At 49.2% G+C, this 14,640-nt stretch overlaps 1 protein-coding gene across 4 annotated transcripts; it reads left to right on the forward strand.

The window, feature by feature from the left end:
• The first annotated feature begins 28 nt into the window (after nucleotides 1-28).
• Nucleotides 29-13,762, forward strand: DRAXIN (dorsal inhibitory axon guidance protein). Of its 4 annotated transcripts, XM_074848329.1 has the most exons (8): nucleotides 29-265; nucleotides 707-794; nucleotides 7,331-7,806; nucleotides 9,097-9,284; nucleotides 9,825-9,936; nucleotides 10,295-10,384; nucleotides 10,630-10,719; nucleotides 12,727-13,762. In XM_074848329.1, the coding sequence occupies exons 3-8, from the start codon at nucleotides 7,353-7,355 to the stop codon at nucleotides 12,837-12,839; spliced, it is 1,047 nt and encodes a 348-aa protein (XP_074704430.1). In that variant the 5' UTR covers nucleotides 29-265; nucleotides 707-794; nucleotides 7,331-7,352; the 3' UTR covers nucleotides 12,840-13,762. The 4 variants fall into 4 exon arrangements, with proteins under 4 accessions (XP_074704430.1, XP_074704431.1, XP_074704432.1 ...); XM_074848330.1 differs by lacking the exon at nucleotides 707-794; XM_074848331.1 differs by lacking the exon at nucleotides 707-794 and having other exon boundaries at nucleotides 7,412-7,806.
• The last annotated feature ends 878 nt before the right edge of the window (nucleotides 13,763-14,640 follow it).

Below are 14,640 nucleotides of genomic sequence, written 5' to 3' on the forward strand. Positions count from 1 at the left end.
CTGGCGGCGGGAGGAGCGGGCGCGGCGGGAGGCAGCAGCCGGGGGGGGCAGGTCCCCGCCGCCCGGTGCTGACCCGCCGCCCCCCGCGGGTCCCTGGCCGGCGCTCCCCACGCCGCGACACCTTCCGCTGCAGCGGGGCTGGGTGTTCGGCGCAGGGAGCGGGGGACGCTGCTCCCCCAGCCCGGTTTCCCGTCCCGTTACCGTGACGCGGGGGAGCCCCTGTGGGGAACCGGGGGCACCGTGCTCGGCCCGTCCCCCCGTGCAGGTGAGCGGGGCCCGGCCGCCACCCCACCCCACCCCATCCCATCCCATCCCACCCGGGCCGGGCCGCCCCGCCTTTGTCTCCGTCCTTTGTCTGCCCCGGTGCCTACCCGGGGCCGGGACTGCTCCTGCCACCCGCCCCGCGGGAGCGCGCACCCTGCGCACCCGCACCCCCCCCGTCCCCTTCTCCTCCTCCTCCCTCGCACCGGGCACCCCCCTACAGCACCCCCTGCATGCCCCCGCGCCCAGCACCCCCTGAGCCCCTCCCAGTCCCACCTCCCCCCGTACCATGCACCCCAGTCCCCCGGGATTCCCAACGTCCCCAGTTCCTCTCCACATTCCCCCACTGCCTTCCCCCTGTCTCCACCTCCTCCTCCTCTTCCTCCTCCTTCTCCTCCTCCTTCTCCTCCTCGCGGGTTTGAACACCCCCCTGCCCCCCCGGCAGACCTGCCTCCCCTCCCGCTGCACGCACAGCCGCTGCCCTGCCCGGCCCTGCCCGCCGGGCTCAGCCCAGACCGAGGAGCTGCGCCCAGGTAGGCAGCGCTGCCCCCTCCGCGCTCACCTTGCGCCCAGCCCGGGGGTGCGCGCTCCACCGAGCTGCTTTCCCTTTGCTTTCACCGGGATTGGGGAGGAGCGGGAGGGGGGGGACGACACCTTCCCCACTTTCCGTGCGCCCCGGAGGAGACAAAGGGCGGGGGGTGACGAGGACCCCCGGTACCGCCGCCTCTAGGCTGTCGCCGCCGGGACGCCCTCGGTGCGCGGTACCTCGGGTGGCGGGAGCCGAGCCCGGAGCGGGGCCGGTGCGCGGAGCCTCCAGCCAGCCCCATTGTCAGCCGTGCCGGGGAGCGGGCTCCCGGCGCTCCCGCCGCCCGGCTCGCCTCGGCGCGGTGTGCAGCGCCGGGCACCTCGCAGGGGGGTGCGGAGCGGGCTTTGGGGCTTGCGCCCCACCACCCCGCTGCGGGTCCCGGCTACCTCGGGGGCTACTGCAAGCTCCGTCCCGAGATGGCAGATGGCTCTGCCCTTCCCTGAGAGCAAGGCGGCCTCGGACAGAGGCACCGGCCCGCTGGCAGGTACCCGCCGAGCCCCGCGCACCCCAGGGGTACGTCCCGGCTCTGAGCCAGAGCTGCTGCGGGAAGTGGCCGAGGGGTGCAGGAGGCTTTTCCCACCCAGGCATTGTGTTTGCAGAGCCATGCACCGAGCCCCTGAGTACCCGTGCTCTGCTATTCCTCTGATGATAAAAGTGAGATCTCGTTTCTGAATTAAATCAATTTGGCATCAGCTAATTGCTTATTACAGCTAGTAATTCATCACGTAGGATTTAAGTGACATTTATCCAATTCACACCTGAAGTCTTCCGTCAACCAGAGGGCTTAATGGAAATGGTTTTGTATTCCCATCTCCTCTCCCTTGCAGAAGGAGGCATTAATCCTACACATTTTGGTTCAAAGTGAGAATGACATGCAAGGAAAAATGTTGAAAGCACAGCCTAACTGTTCTGCCAGTCGGGACACATCCGCTTGTGCCCCCAGTGAAGATCGGGCCAAATCTGCCCCCATTCTTCCCTGTCACACTGGCGGGTGCTTTCCAGCTGGGTGAGCAATGACCTTTGCTATTGATTGTGTCTCATTTGTCACTAGGCATTGTGCATTAAACTGGAGAGTCTTCTCTGCTGCGCTGACAGCAAGCGACTATATCTTGGATGCTAATCTCAGACTCATTGCTATTTTAATCTCATTATTGGGTAGAGTAGAGTCTGATAGCAGGTCGCCTATGATGGCTGTGTCAGCCGCTCTGTGAAGTCCCAGAGGGAAGCAGAGCAGAGGGTACTGCATATTCATTCATGTGCCCCTCTTCCCCTTCAAGAAGGTGACTTGCTGGGCAGCTCTGTCCCTGGGGGGTGTTGGTGCTGTACCCCCCCCGCTCGGGTACCAACACTGAGAGCAGCAGAGCATGCAGGTCAGGGTGGGCACAGGAGAAGGGCTGGCATGGCTGTGGCTGAAGGGGAGAGGCATGTGGTGACTTGAAGGCTTTGCAAGGTGTCCGGTGTTCATCAGAGCCAGGGTGCTGGAGCTTAGCAGTGACTAACTGCCAAGTACAAAACTGCCAGCTTACTCACAAGTCTGGGCTGCGAGAGAGAGTATTTCCTGGGTCCGTGCTATGTGAACAAGCCACTTCTGTCCTCGGTGGTTAGGAGGGCAGAGCGCAGTCTGTCAGCCAGAGCTGACTGGTGAGGGGAAGGGATTGCCTGGGCCAGTGGGTCAGCGAAAGCAGAGTCCCAGTTCCAGCCCTTCAACTAATGTTGAGGGAGTCCCATTTCAAGTGGTGGCTGGATATGAGTTGCCCCAGGGAGGTGCTTGGTGGAGGCACAGGGGCAGCTACAGCCACTACTCAACCCCCTGCGAGCCTGAATCTCGATGTCCTGTCTCTTGTGCCACTAGTGCCATTAGTGCATTAGTGAATTTGGGCCTTCATACAATGGAGTGCTGTTTGGTGATGGCAAGAAGTGAGAGAAAACAACACAGGCAAAGGAAAGCAGATATTTCAAAGGGTGGTGGCAGGATTCAAGTAGCCTAGCCTAAACATCTGCAGAGGGGAAATCTCTCACACCAAACACAGTCACGAGGGACAAGGAAACTGTGGAGTCAGATAAATATGAAAGGCAAGGTAGGGAGGAAAGGTGATGATAGATAAAGGAAGCCTAAGAAAGGAGGGCAGCTCCGAAGAGGGACCCAAAGGGACTGGAGATGTGTGAGCAGGGGACTCTGTCACCCCAAGGATGTCTGGGCCAGCAGCAAAAAAAAAATTCTTTACAAAGTGAGTGGGCAAGAAATGTTGGAGAGAAGAAAAGTGTTATTACTTTTGCCCCAGGGAAGAAAAGAGAAGGGTACATATAAGATTACCTGTCCGCTTTGGGGGACCCTAGAAAGCTGGGAGAGAGCCCTTTGAAATGGGAAGGTCTCTTGGCAGATTGTTTATGAAGCTTCCCAGCATTTGCCTCCAGATACAGAAAAACAGATGGAAAGAGACCCAGCAGGGAAGTGAAATCTCATTTATCTGCACAATGCCATCCTCCTGGCTCCAGCCAGCTCTCTGCATGTCAGCTACCATAGAGCCTACCCCGTCCGATCTGCTCCAGGCCTTCCCAAGCCCATCCATCACCCTATGGCTTCTTATTTACAGGGAGCCTGGCACACGAAGCTGGGTTTATTGTCATCCCTGCCACACATGCACATACACACAACACCCATGTAGATGCACATACACTTTGTCTATTGCTGCATCTTGGGATTGTCTGCAGTCCAGGAAATCTTTATGCACGCCTGCCAAAGTCTGAGCTTATCAGAGCCAAAGAGAAATCTGGCCCAGCATACATGCTTGGGTCTAGCTTGGTTCAACCCTTCAGCAGACAAACTGCATTAGTTGTGGTCTGGGGTGATAAGGGATCTTGATATTCTCTATTTCTCGGTTCAAGAGTTTCATTCCTCTTGGCTGTGACATGAAGAACATAGGTGAAAAGTTAACGCTAGGACTGTCAGGTATCATGTTTTAAGTGAGATATGTGAATGAATGTAGATTATCTGATGTTCCTGCTTTGTCAAATACAAAACAAATGCAGCAGGGGCAGTTTCAGAGCCTATTTCAGAGCCAAGGTGACATAACTGTATTTATAGGGGAAAACATGCCTGAGTTTCTGTGTACCTACTCAGTCCCTGGCTGCTTTGCAGGATTACAAGCAGAGAGCAGAGTTATAGCAATTGTATCAGTGAGTTCAGAGAAAGAGACAGCCCTCAAGGAAAGTTACCTAGGATGCAAAAATACCCTAATTTCCGTTACAGGATTGTGACCATCCACTACTAACCCAAAATGGATCAGAAATAGTGGCTGAGAAACAGCACTGCAACTCACTCATCAGCCCTGAGCTTGCACCCTGGGTAGCTCTGAGACCTTATCTTTGCTTTACACATTTTCTTGTTAGTAGGCAGATTGCTACCTCAAGAGGCAGGTGGCTTATAATCCTGAGGGTATAGAAAGGAAGTGCAAGGCATTGGGTGGAGTAAGGAGGATGTAGGTCTGGTGTTGTGAAGAACTACAGGGGCAGCTTAAGTTGGTGAGTACTTCAGCAATTTCCTTTATTAATATACAAACCCTAAGAAGAGGATGAATACTGCACTTGTTGTAACACGTGTGTTTGTCTTAGAGCAATTTAGGAAAGACATCTTACAAGGCCAGACTTCTTTCTGTCTTTCATATGCCTCAGGGCAGAATTTCACCCTTTGCAGAAAAGGTGCATCAGCAGCAGGAGAACACTGCTGTCACCCAGACCAACAAGCCCAGGGCTAGCATGGTGATCTTCTGTGGACTGTGGTCCTGACAGAGGAGAGGGTGGAGTTTGGTGTTCAGACATTGAGGAACCCAAACACCGAGGAGAACTAGGGATGCTGTTGTGTTACCTACCTGCCTTTTGGAAGTGTGAACTTTATGGCTTCTGTAGGGTAAGAAAAACAAAGGAGGTAGGAAGAGGTTTCTGAAGTAAAAGATAGATCAGGGCATGGAAACAAGTGGTTAAGAGAAGGATGGAACTTCTGTGCCTCTAGCACAGCAGTGTTGCATTAACCCAAGGTACCAAAACTTGTCCGTGCACTGTTTTGATTTGACAAACAGCTCAGATCTCCCCCGACAACAGTGCAGTAGAGGTATTTATCTGTGTTACTAATGCAAGATTGCCAGTGACACAGTAACACAGCACATTAGCCTGCCCTCTCAGCCAGTGCAGAGATGAGGCAACCCATGTGCTCTAGCTGCACTTTCATCCTGTGTGATGCCAACAAGACAGCTGGGCAGCTTAAATAAATGCCCCTTACACTTTGAAGAAGACCTTCTGTTTAACTGCCCTGCAGCGTTTAGCTGCTTTCTAGCTCCTGCTGAAAACCAGAATCTGCAGCTAATGTGTCTGTTAGGTTCACCATCAAAGGGCCCATGTCTGTGTGAGTGAGATTGGAGACACCTGCCTCGCATTCTCTTTGCACTTGTTCTCTCCTCTTGGTATTTTGCCTACAGATGAAAAGGTAAGATGCTGTTTCTAGCTCTTTGAGTTGTTCTGAGTGATGCCTTGATCCAGCTGGTTTGCTCTGGTTCTTAAAGAGAAAATCCTAGGAAAAAACAAAGACTGTGGATGCAGAGCTTGGGTTTTGTTTGGTTGCTGTTTGTTCCATTGGTTTTGAAGCAGGACTTCAAGTGCTTTGTTAATAGATTTAGCTGTCAGTCTGGTTTTCCTTTGTCCCAGGGTAGCTGCCAATAAAATACTATTTCATAGTATTATTGCCTTCAGCAAATGAGCTACCAGGCACCTCCTAAATCAGTCCTCAAATAGCAGTTTGTTGTCCTTTGTGGCCAGTAGAAAGACCTGCTTTTCAGACAGCGCATTAAAGAGAAGGCCCCTGTGCTGCCTACCTCTTTCCAGGGTGAAAATTTGCTCCCAGGCTCTGAGCCATAACAGAGATGAATCTTGGAAAGGCAGAATCAGCTAGTGAGTGAGCAGGCTTTTCAGTTAGAGGATGAAGATATCTCCCTCTAAACTCCCCAAATGCTCTATGAGACTGGGGCCTCTATGATGGTAGAGGCTTCACTGACTCAAAACACACCACATCTGTCTCAGATTGAAAGGAAGAGCCAAGGCTATTCTTAGGGTGTCTTCTGTCAGCTCCCCAAAAAGGCACTGAGATTGGCCTCAGAGGATGTTACCTGCTGCCCTTCACAGGGGACAATGGCCAGTCAAACAGCAAAGCACCTGTAGGAGGGAGTATAAGCCACTGTAATTATGCAGCAAAGTGATTCACCTGGTGAACAGGCAGATGGAAATCAGGTGCAACTGGCAGCTGAGGTGCAGGAAAGATGAGGACGAGGTTGAGTGAAGAGCTGTGGCTCTAACTTTGTGACAGTATTTCTCAAATGTAAGCATAGGCCTGGTTTTCCACTGTCAGTGTCACAGGCAACTCTGGGTTTAACCATGCCTTTATGCTGCCCAGCCTGAGAGGGACACTCTGAGAAAGCTACCCAAGGCTCCACTGGAAATGCTGAAAACCCCTTTCCCTGTTTTGTGTGAAAGGACAGGAGAAAATGACCAAACTGGAGAAATGTCTGATTTGTGCAATGTCCCAAAGCCATGCCTCATAACACAAACACAGGGATGAAGGAAGACTCTCAAAAATATTACGGTGAAGAAGAATGACTGAGAATAGTCTGCAGCAATTGTGGTGAGGGACTCTGTCTCGGTGTTCTTTGGACTTAAATTGCCCTCCCAGTGACAGCCTCACCTGATGGGATGAGGCTGTGCAGGGTCAGGAAGGGAAAGTGGGACAACCTAGAGAAAACTCAGTCTGCCTCCCTGCCCCTTGATCTTTAGACCAGCATCCCTTGCTCTGCTGACAGCAGATTTGTTTCCCTGCTATGTTGTGAGGTATCAGGACAAAATTTCCAGTGCTTTTTCTTCCCTTGACCAATTTCAGCCACCCTGAAGCCGTATGCACATGTCTCTCTGACTTGAGCTGCTCAGAGCTGTTGCTGGTCCTGCGAGGCTGCCATCTGCCTCCAGTTCTGTTCATCTTGACATCTTCATTGCAAGGAAACCAGCTGTGAGGAGGGGCCAGTGCCAGCTAGGCCCAGGATGCCAACCTGGCAGCCAACAGCCCTGGCCAGACAGCTGGTGCTGTGTAGGCGGCTCCGGAGCTGTGGCTTGCAGGAGCCGGCCTCCCCAGCCCCTCAGATGGTAGGCTGTGAATGTGAGGGAAGGGGGGCTCGTCAGGAATCAAAGGGAAATGTCCTACTGATTGATGGCCCTCATTTGCACATGAAACTGGGACCTCTCAGCCCTGCAGGCCCTGCACGTGTGTCTCAGCTGCTGTAACCAGGGCTGGGAGAGTAGGAGGTAACCAAGGAGGGAAAAAAAAATCACTTCCAGCTCTGGCCACCCTAACTGTTTTCATCTAAGTGACCTAGATATGAATCTTGCTTGCCTTTACACTTCCTAGAAGTTGGTTGCTTATTTTTTCTTCTTATTTTTTAATGGCAGGTGAGGCAGAGCACCCAGGATTATGGCAACTTCTTCCACTTTCTCTCTTTTCTTGTGTGTGCTGGTTCTTTCTGACATCAGCCTTGCCATCTCCCTGGACCCTGGCACAAAGCTCAAAAATGTCCCGGAGAACAACAACCACCTTCAAAACCAAGAGATGTGGCTGCAGCAGCAGCCCAGAAGTGGGCACCACCACAAGCATGGCTTGGCCAAGAAGGAGAGGGTCCATGCCATGCCTTCTAGAGGGCGGCCGGCTGCAGAAGAGGCCCTCAGAATGGGTAGTGGAGCTCCAGCTGTGGAAGAGCTGGTGGCAGAGGGACAGCCAGCAGCCCTGAAACAGAATAAGGAGGTGTTCCTGGGTTTTGAGTTCCCATATCCTGAGAGGGAGAACCAGTCCCCTGGGTCTGAGAGAGGAAAGAAGCAGAACCGAGAGCACCGGCGACACAGCCGCAGGGACAGGCTGAAACACCACAGAGGTATTTGAGCTCCAAGGGAAGCTGAAGCTGTTGGGTCACTTGAAATGAGTGTCACTTGTGTGAGGGCAAGAAGATGCAGCTGTGGTTGAGCCACATGGGTGTGTGGAGGGTGTGGGATGTGTGCCTGCTCTGGGGAGAAATCTGCCAAACAAAAGAGGCACAAGAAAAAAGGGGAACTCCAGAACCAGAGGTTTTTACTGCTGGCTGCAATTTTGTGAAAATGACCTTGTTTGCCTTACAGGGGGAGATCTGAAAGTTCCTAGGACTTGAGGGGTTGTTTTGGGGTGGCCTGCTTTGTTTTTTTGCTTTTTTTAGAAAATGGTTCAATTTATGAACGTGTCCAAGCCATGCTCAGTCTCTCCACTGACTTCAAAACATGACCAGAACTAGAAATAATACAAAACCTCTACTTCACTTGAAGATCAGTTTCTTCTCATCAGAGTTTGTATTCTTCTATATTTATGCTGAACTACAAAAATATAAATTTTGCACATGTGAAATTGCACTAATTACTTTATGTTGCTTGTTTCTAACTGGAATTGCTTTCCTTTGCAGGTCAAGTTGTGGGTGTGTGTCTCTGTGGTATGGTATGCTCAGTGTGGTAAATCTTTAGTTCTATTAAAGCCAGGCAATTTGTGTCAATCTACACTATTTGACAGGCTGAGTGTCAGTGTCCTTGAGTTCCAGCTAAACTGACTAAACAACTCATGTTAAGCAATACAGAAGAGTATGCAACAAAGCTGGTTTGAAGCAATATTTGCAAACAACAAAACAGGCCTTGTTTCTTTGGTTTAACTTAAGGTCTATATTTAAATTAATACTTGGGAAAAGCAGGGATCAGACTGTGAAGATATTCTTATTTCAAGTTAGGTAGGTCCTGACTTGAGCTGAATTGAAGTAACCCACTACTAAAATCAAATGAGAATGTGTTCACAGGTATTTGCAGCAGTTTAATCCATTGGTTTAAAAATGGTTAAACAGGTACCTTTTGTATTATTGAGACCAGAAGAAGAAATCCTTTGCTTCTTAAGCAAGAGATAGAAATATCTTCAAGAAAGCATGATTATGTATGCCTTAAGTGTGTAAAAATCAAGATGCATATACTCTGGACCTGATCTATCACTTTAATAGCACATGACTCTGTTTTACACTGGTCTAAACAGCAGCTCAGGGTGGTAGCACGCTGGTCAGCAGCTGAATGAAATCTGAATTCCTTTGACTCAAATCTATGCCACACAGAGAGAAAAGGGATGAGAAAGCTAATGCTACTGTACCTGTTGCCCTCTGCAGGGAAGACTCCTGATGCTGGGCCAAGCTCCCTGTACAAGAAACCTGAAAGCTTTGAAGAACAGTTTCAAAACCTCCAAGCAGAGGAAGCTACAAGTCTGACTCCCACCATGCTTCTCATCACTGCACTTGAACTAGCTGTTTCCACAGAAGAGCCTCCTGTTCTTCCAGCCACATCACCACGGTCACAGGTAAAGAGACAGCTGGCAACTGCACTGTACATTTGATGCAGACAGAAATCTCCTGCAGATAAGGTCCAGTTTTTTGTTGTGGGTTTTTTTTCAGTTAGAGGTAAATGCTTGCTTAACACTAAAGCCCTCCCTCAAAAGCATGGAGACATTTAAACACCTCTTCTTCATAAATGGTTCCTTTAGTTGCTTCTCTTTCCTGCCCTACCTGCCCCTTAGCTAGCCATCTTCATTCAGCTTCGAGGACCAGAGAGGCAGTAGGAGCACTTGGCTGGAGAGGCAGCATGTCCTAATGCTCCTTGCTTGCCTTTTGTCCTCACATAGAAAGAATGGAAACTTCTCTCTTGGCTTCAGCTGTGACAGGGGAAAGCTCTTCCCTTTTGAAAATGAGATGCCAAGAATTCCCAGTGGACAAGATGGGGTAGAGGCGGGGGGGAACTCATAAAGCCTTTTTAAGGTCTAAAAGCACCAGGAAGATTTGCAGACTTCAGTGTCACTACAGAAGTGTAATCTGTTGTTTCTTTGGTTTCTTGTGGTTTGCAGGCCCGCCTCAGGCAAGATGGGGATGTGATGCCCACCCTAGATATGGCACTCTTTGACTGGACAGATTATGAGGATCTCAAACCAGAAATGTGGCCATCTGCTAAAAAGAAAGGTGCTAAACCTCCCTGTCCTCTTTCCCAAAAGTCATTTATTCTGTAAGGCTTGTCCCATGGTTAGTGTTCGCAGATGTGCTGAAGGATGTCAGATCATAGTGGTGGGGAAAGAGAGAAAAAGCTTAATGCTGATTGTGTTTTGTGCTCAGTTTCAGAATGTTTCTCATTTTGGATGCATAGTTTGAGGGCAGAGAAAAAATGATAGATGGAGGGTTGAGAAATAGGGAGGAGATTAGACTATGAAGGTTTAGAGTTCAAACTCTTGAAGTTCGAGGCTGTTTTTACCCTAGAACAATATAGTCTCCAAAATAAAAACACTAGCATGAAATTTTCTGTTACCATCTGGTTTTTCCATAGAAAAACGCCGCAGTAAGAGCCCCAACAGCGGAAATGAAACTGTGACGGCTGAAGGAGAGCCATGTGATCATCACCTTGACTGCCTCCCAGGTCAGGATCAGCTTGGTAGAGTCATTTCTCTAAATATGAGATTGTTTGAAATCCATTCCAGATTCTAGTACAAGTATCCTGATTTCTAATACTGATAGAAAGTGATATGCAGAGGGAGGGGCGAGGCTCTCTAGGCATGTTGTGGAAACAGATGACGTCTGTACCATGGAACTGTCATGGGTGTCGGTAGCCCTACAAGGGAAGGGGATAAATGAGCTGTGCTGACCCTCGTTCCTGTGTTGCAGGCTCTTGCTGCGACTTGCGTGAACACCTCTGCAAACCACACAATCGAGGCCTTAACAACAAATGTTACGATGACTGTATGTGCACTGAAGGTGAGTTCAGATCTTTGCTCTCCCTTTTCCAGCTGGCTTCATAGTTGGCTGCTTTGACTTGGAATAGCAGTCTGTACGTAGCCAAGCTCTGCAGCTATTAGCCTTTCCTTGCCACTGACTCACAATGTGACCATTGAGCCATCTGGGATATCTTGTTCTCCCTCTTGAAAAGAAAAAGCCTGATAACTACAAACCTAACAGAAGAAGCCACGATATATTAACACTTCATCAGTGCTTTCAAGTATCACAGGTTATAAAAACAGAGTACTATTCTTCTTTTACATGACCTTATGCCTAGTTTGGCTTTCCTGAGTTAATTTCAACTGAACTTGTAGCAATTTAGTAGGTGTGGGCAGGACACAGACTTTTGTTAAAACTATTTCTGAAGAATCCACAGCAGCCCTTAATAGACAGTTGCGTTATGAAGATGTTGAAAGGCACTCTTCTAGTCCGAGCATGTTCAGGATCAGCGCCAGGCACTGGGTCTTATCTGCCAGAACAAAACTCTGGTTGCCAAGTTTTGTGACCTGTGTTAGGTACCTAGTGACTTTGACCAGGTCATTCACCTCCTTTTTACGCAGTTAAACAGACTCCTTTTCTGGACTTGCAATGTTAAATGATAGTCTTCACCTTGGGTGTGTCATGTAACACTTGGAGGTTCCTCATCAGAGATGATGTTCTGATAGATTAGCCTAGAAAATTGTGTCCGCAAGACTAACGAGGGCTGCCCCCGGCCCTGCTTTATACTTAAGCTTATAAGTTGATGCCAAATGTGCATCCTCTGTAGCATTAAAAAGATCCCCAGAGATGTAGGGTCCAGATAAGATAGACAAGATGCTTGGATAAGAGCAGAGCTCTGATCTTGTGTGCTCTCCTTCTGGGAGGCCAGAGTGCCCTGAGGGGATTGGTAATGAGGATCAGAAACCCAACTTCAAGGTAGCGGGTCTCAACGTAGCCTAGGGACGTGCACTCCAAAAGGCTGCGCAGTGACCTGTGACATCGGCTGGGTCTCCCGTGTACAAGTACTCAAGGACAGTTTATGGGCTGTCTCATTATAAAAGCTATAAATCCTCAGCTTCCCTCACTCTGGGGGTGCTGGCACTGTTGCTATCTGCTGCCTGCTCTGGAAGTAAAAAGAACTGCAGTTTCTAGGATGATCAAATCAGCTCCTGCCAACACCAATGACCAGATTCTGGGCTACTGAAAATCAGGGCTTTCATGAGAATTATTTACACATAGGCTGTACCCTGTCTGGCCCAACTAGCTACGCATTCTGGTGAGATGATAGACACCAAAGATAAATCTATTGGTGCCAGAATGGAGGAGTTACCCTGACCAGAGGCTCCCATTGCCTTCCACTGCCATGGGAGAATACGTATTCGTGTTTTTTACAAATAAAATGCCTTTTTTCCCCCTTAGTATTCATCAGTGCTATATCAGATAGCTTCCTTCAGACCCTGCACTTCGAGCATCCAAAACAGAGAAACTGAAGATCAGCAGTGAGCTTCGGATCAGACCTCCCAGTAATAACACTTCAAAGTCTCGTCCTTCCCGTCCTGAAGCTTCAGATAAATAAATAGCAAGGGGAGCTCCCCAGCCATTGCTGCTGCACATTAAGTCTATAGTAATTTCCCAATGGACAGATCACTTAGACAGTAATGGGAAATAATAGGGGGAAACCAAGCAGGGCTTCCATAAAATCACTGGAAACAATCAGGGTAATTCATTGGTATTTCAAGAAGCCAGTGAAACCTTCTGCCTGAGCCAATGAATCCCACACCAGAGCAGTGAGCCAAAGAGAACAGCGGTGCCCAGAAAGCAATATGCCCTGCCCATGTGAGGCATTTCTCTGCCACCTCATTTGACACAGCCCAGGCTTCCCAGCCCTGGGACTGTCCCCGCTGCAGCAGGCTCTGTCAGGAACTGAGGTTGAGAGCTAATTGTTGGATGTTATTGCTGTAGTGAGCCCTGGTCCCTCCTGCTCACTTATGTATGTCTTTTCCATAGGGCTACGCTGTTATGCCAAATTCCACCGGAACCGAAGAGTGACCCGGAGGAAAGGGCGCTGCGTGGAGCCCGAATCAGCCAACGGAGAGCAGGGATCATTCATTAATGTTTAGGAGGGTGGGACTCCTGCCTGGATGGTCAGGAGCTGGGGTCACACTGTTTATACCTAGCAATGGGATTTAGAGGAAGAAGTCAAGCAAATGACTGAAGCTGCAGGCTCTGAACATGCCAGGTTCCAACAAGACTGAAGCTCATGTTAATTATAAATAGAGTGGCCTCAGCCTTTTCCATATCAGGACTGCATTCCCCCTCCCTTCCCTCAGCACATTCCTGTCATTGAGCTGGGTCCCCTCCCCTGGTTAGTAAGAGATGATCATGACTACCGTTCTGATGGTCCTGGCAAGAAAAGGCTCTGCAGTTTCATCTCCTCCTCTCAACAGAGGATATGCAAGATCCTTCAGGCCAAAGGGGATTTGAGCTTAAACATTACCCCTTAACTATTGCTTGAGAAGAAAGGTAGATCCTCCTTAAGGGTCAGAGGTTCATAGACAATAAGAAGCTTGTAGCCTCCAGATGGAATCAAAGTTGGGAAATGGATCAGCAGGAAGCTGGCTGTCTGGATGAGAGGGGACCTTCTGACAGAACTCTTGCTCTCTCCCTCATTCCCTGCTACAGACAGATATTCCCTAGATGTTACACACTACCACTTTCTACCTGCCTTCTTTGGGACCACCGAGTCCCACTCCTTCTTTCCTTCCTTCCTCCCTTCCTTTCTTGTTCCAGGAGAACCACCTGGTTTCTGCAAGGATGTGGCAAGACATCCAGCCTGCAGCTCTCACTCATTTAGTTATCCTGCCAAGTCTGTTATTTTTAATGATTATTTTTAGGAGCTTTCTGGGGAAGTGATAGTTTTCCTAGTGAGCCAAAAATAAAGTTTTTGGTAACAGGAGATAGGGACAGACTGTTCCGTTGTAGTAAATCCTGTGACATGTTGCATGTGTGTTCCCATGATATGTAAATAAAGATATGATAGATATCCTTTGTGCAACTCTTCTGCTTCTTTGACTGAACCTAAGGATGTGGTAGGAGCCAGGAAAGCTTATAAGGGAGCTGGCCAGCAGGTAGCATTGATGACTTCAGATAATCACACAGAGCAATTGCGCTACTTGGTAGAAAAATTTCTCTACCCAAATTGGTGGTCCATGCTTCCTTGTACCCTCACTCAGATTGCAGCTAACAGTCAGTTTCTGCCTGGTGTAGCCATCGAGATGTTTAAGACTTCTTTATATTACTACTTAGTGACTTCAGTGATATGTTGGAGCAACAGAGGCTACCTGTATTAAACAGGAGTAGTGTTAGTTGGTAAAGATGTTCTTTTTTACTGCTAACACCCCAATACCCTGGCTTCTGGTGGGAGACAGCTCTGAAGCCTTTTATATTCAAGAACCTGGAGATGTATAACACTTTTTATAGGAATAGAAATATTAATCCTGGTGCTGTGGTCAGAATCTTCTTTATGCTGCTCCCCTAAGCTCCCGTGTTCCATTTAGGTAGGCAAATCTCCATTTTGCACTCCTGTTTCTATTGTAGTGTCACTCTACATTGTGTGTTCACTCAAATGCTGCTAGCATAATAGTTTATGCCTCTAATATGATGAGTGCCCAGTCATGACTACAGAGATATGCTATGAATGCAATATTAGTTCTGACCCGCATACACCTGCACTGCTAGGAGGTACACTAAAGGAGGAATTTGTAAAGGAGCATTTAGGCAAAACCTACCACTCAGTTGGATGTAGCTATTTAGATTTCTGCCTACAGCACTACAGTCTTAGCCCAAACGGCAGGAATAAAGAAAGGTGGTTTGGCTCCAGCTCTGTGCCACGGCAGCAAGGACACAATTTGTTAACCCAGA

The sequence above is a fragment of the Strix aluco genome, chromosome 22 (genome assembly GCF_031877795.1).
Source record: "Strix aluco isolate bStrAlu1 chromosome 22, bStrAlu1.hap1, whole genome shotgun sequence".
Taxonomy (NCBI): domain Eukaryota; kingdom Metazoa; phylum Chordata; class Aves; order Strigiformes; family Strigidae; genus Strix; species Strix aluco.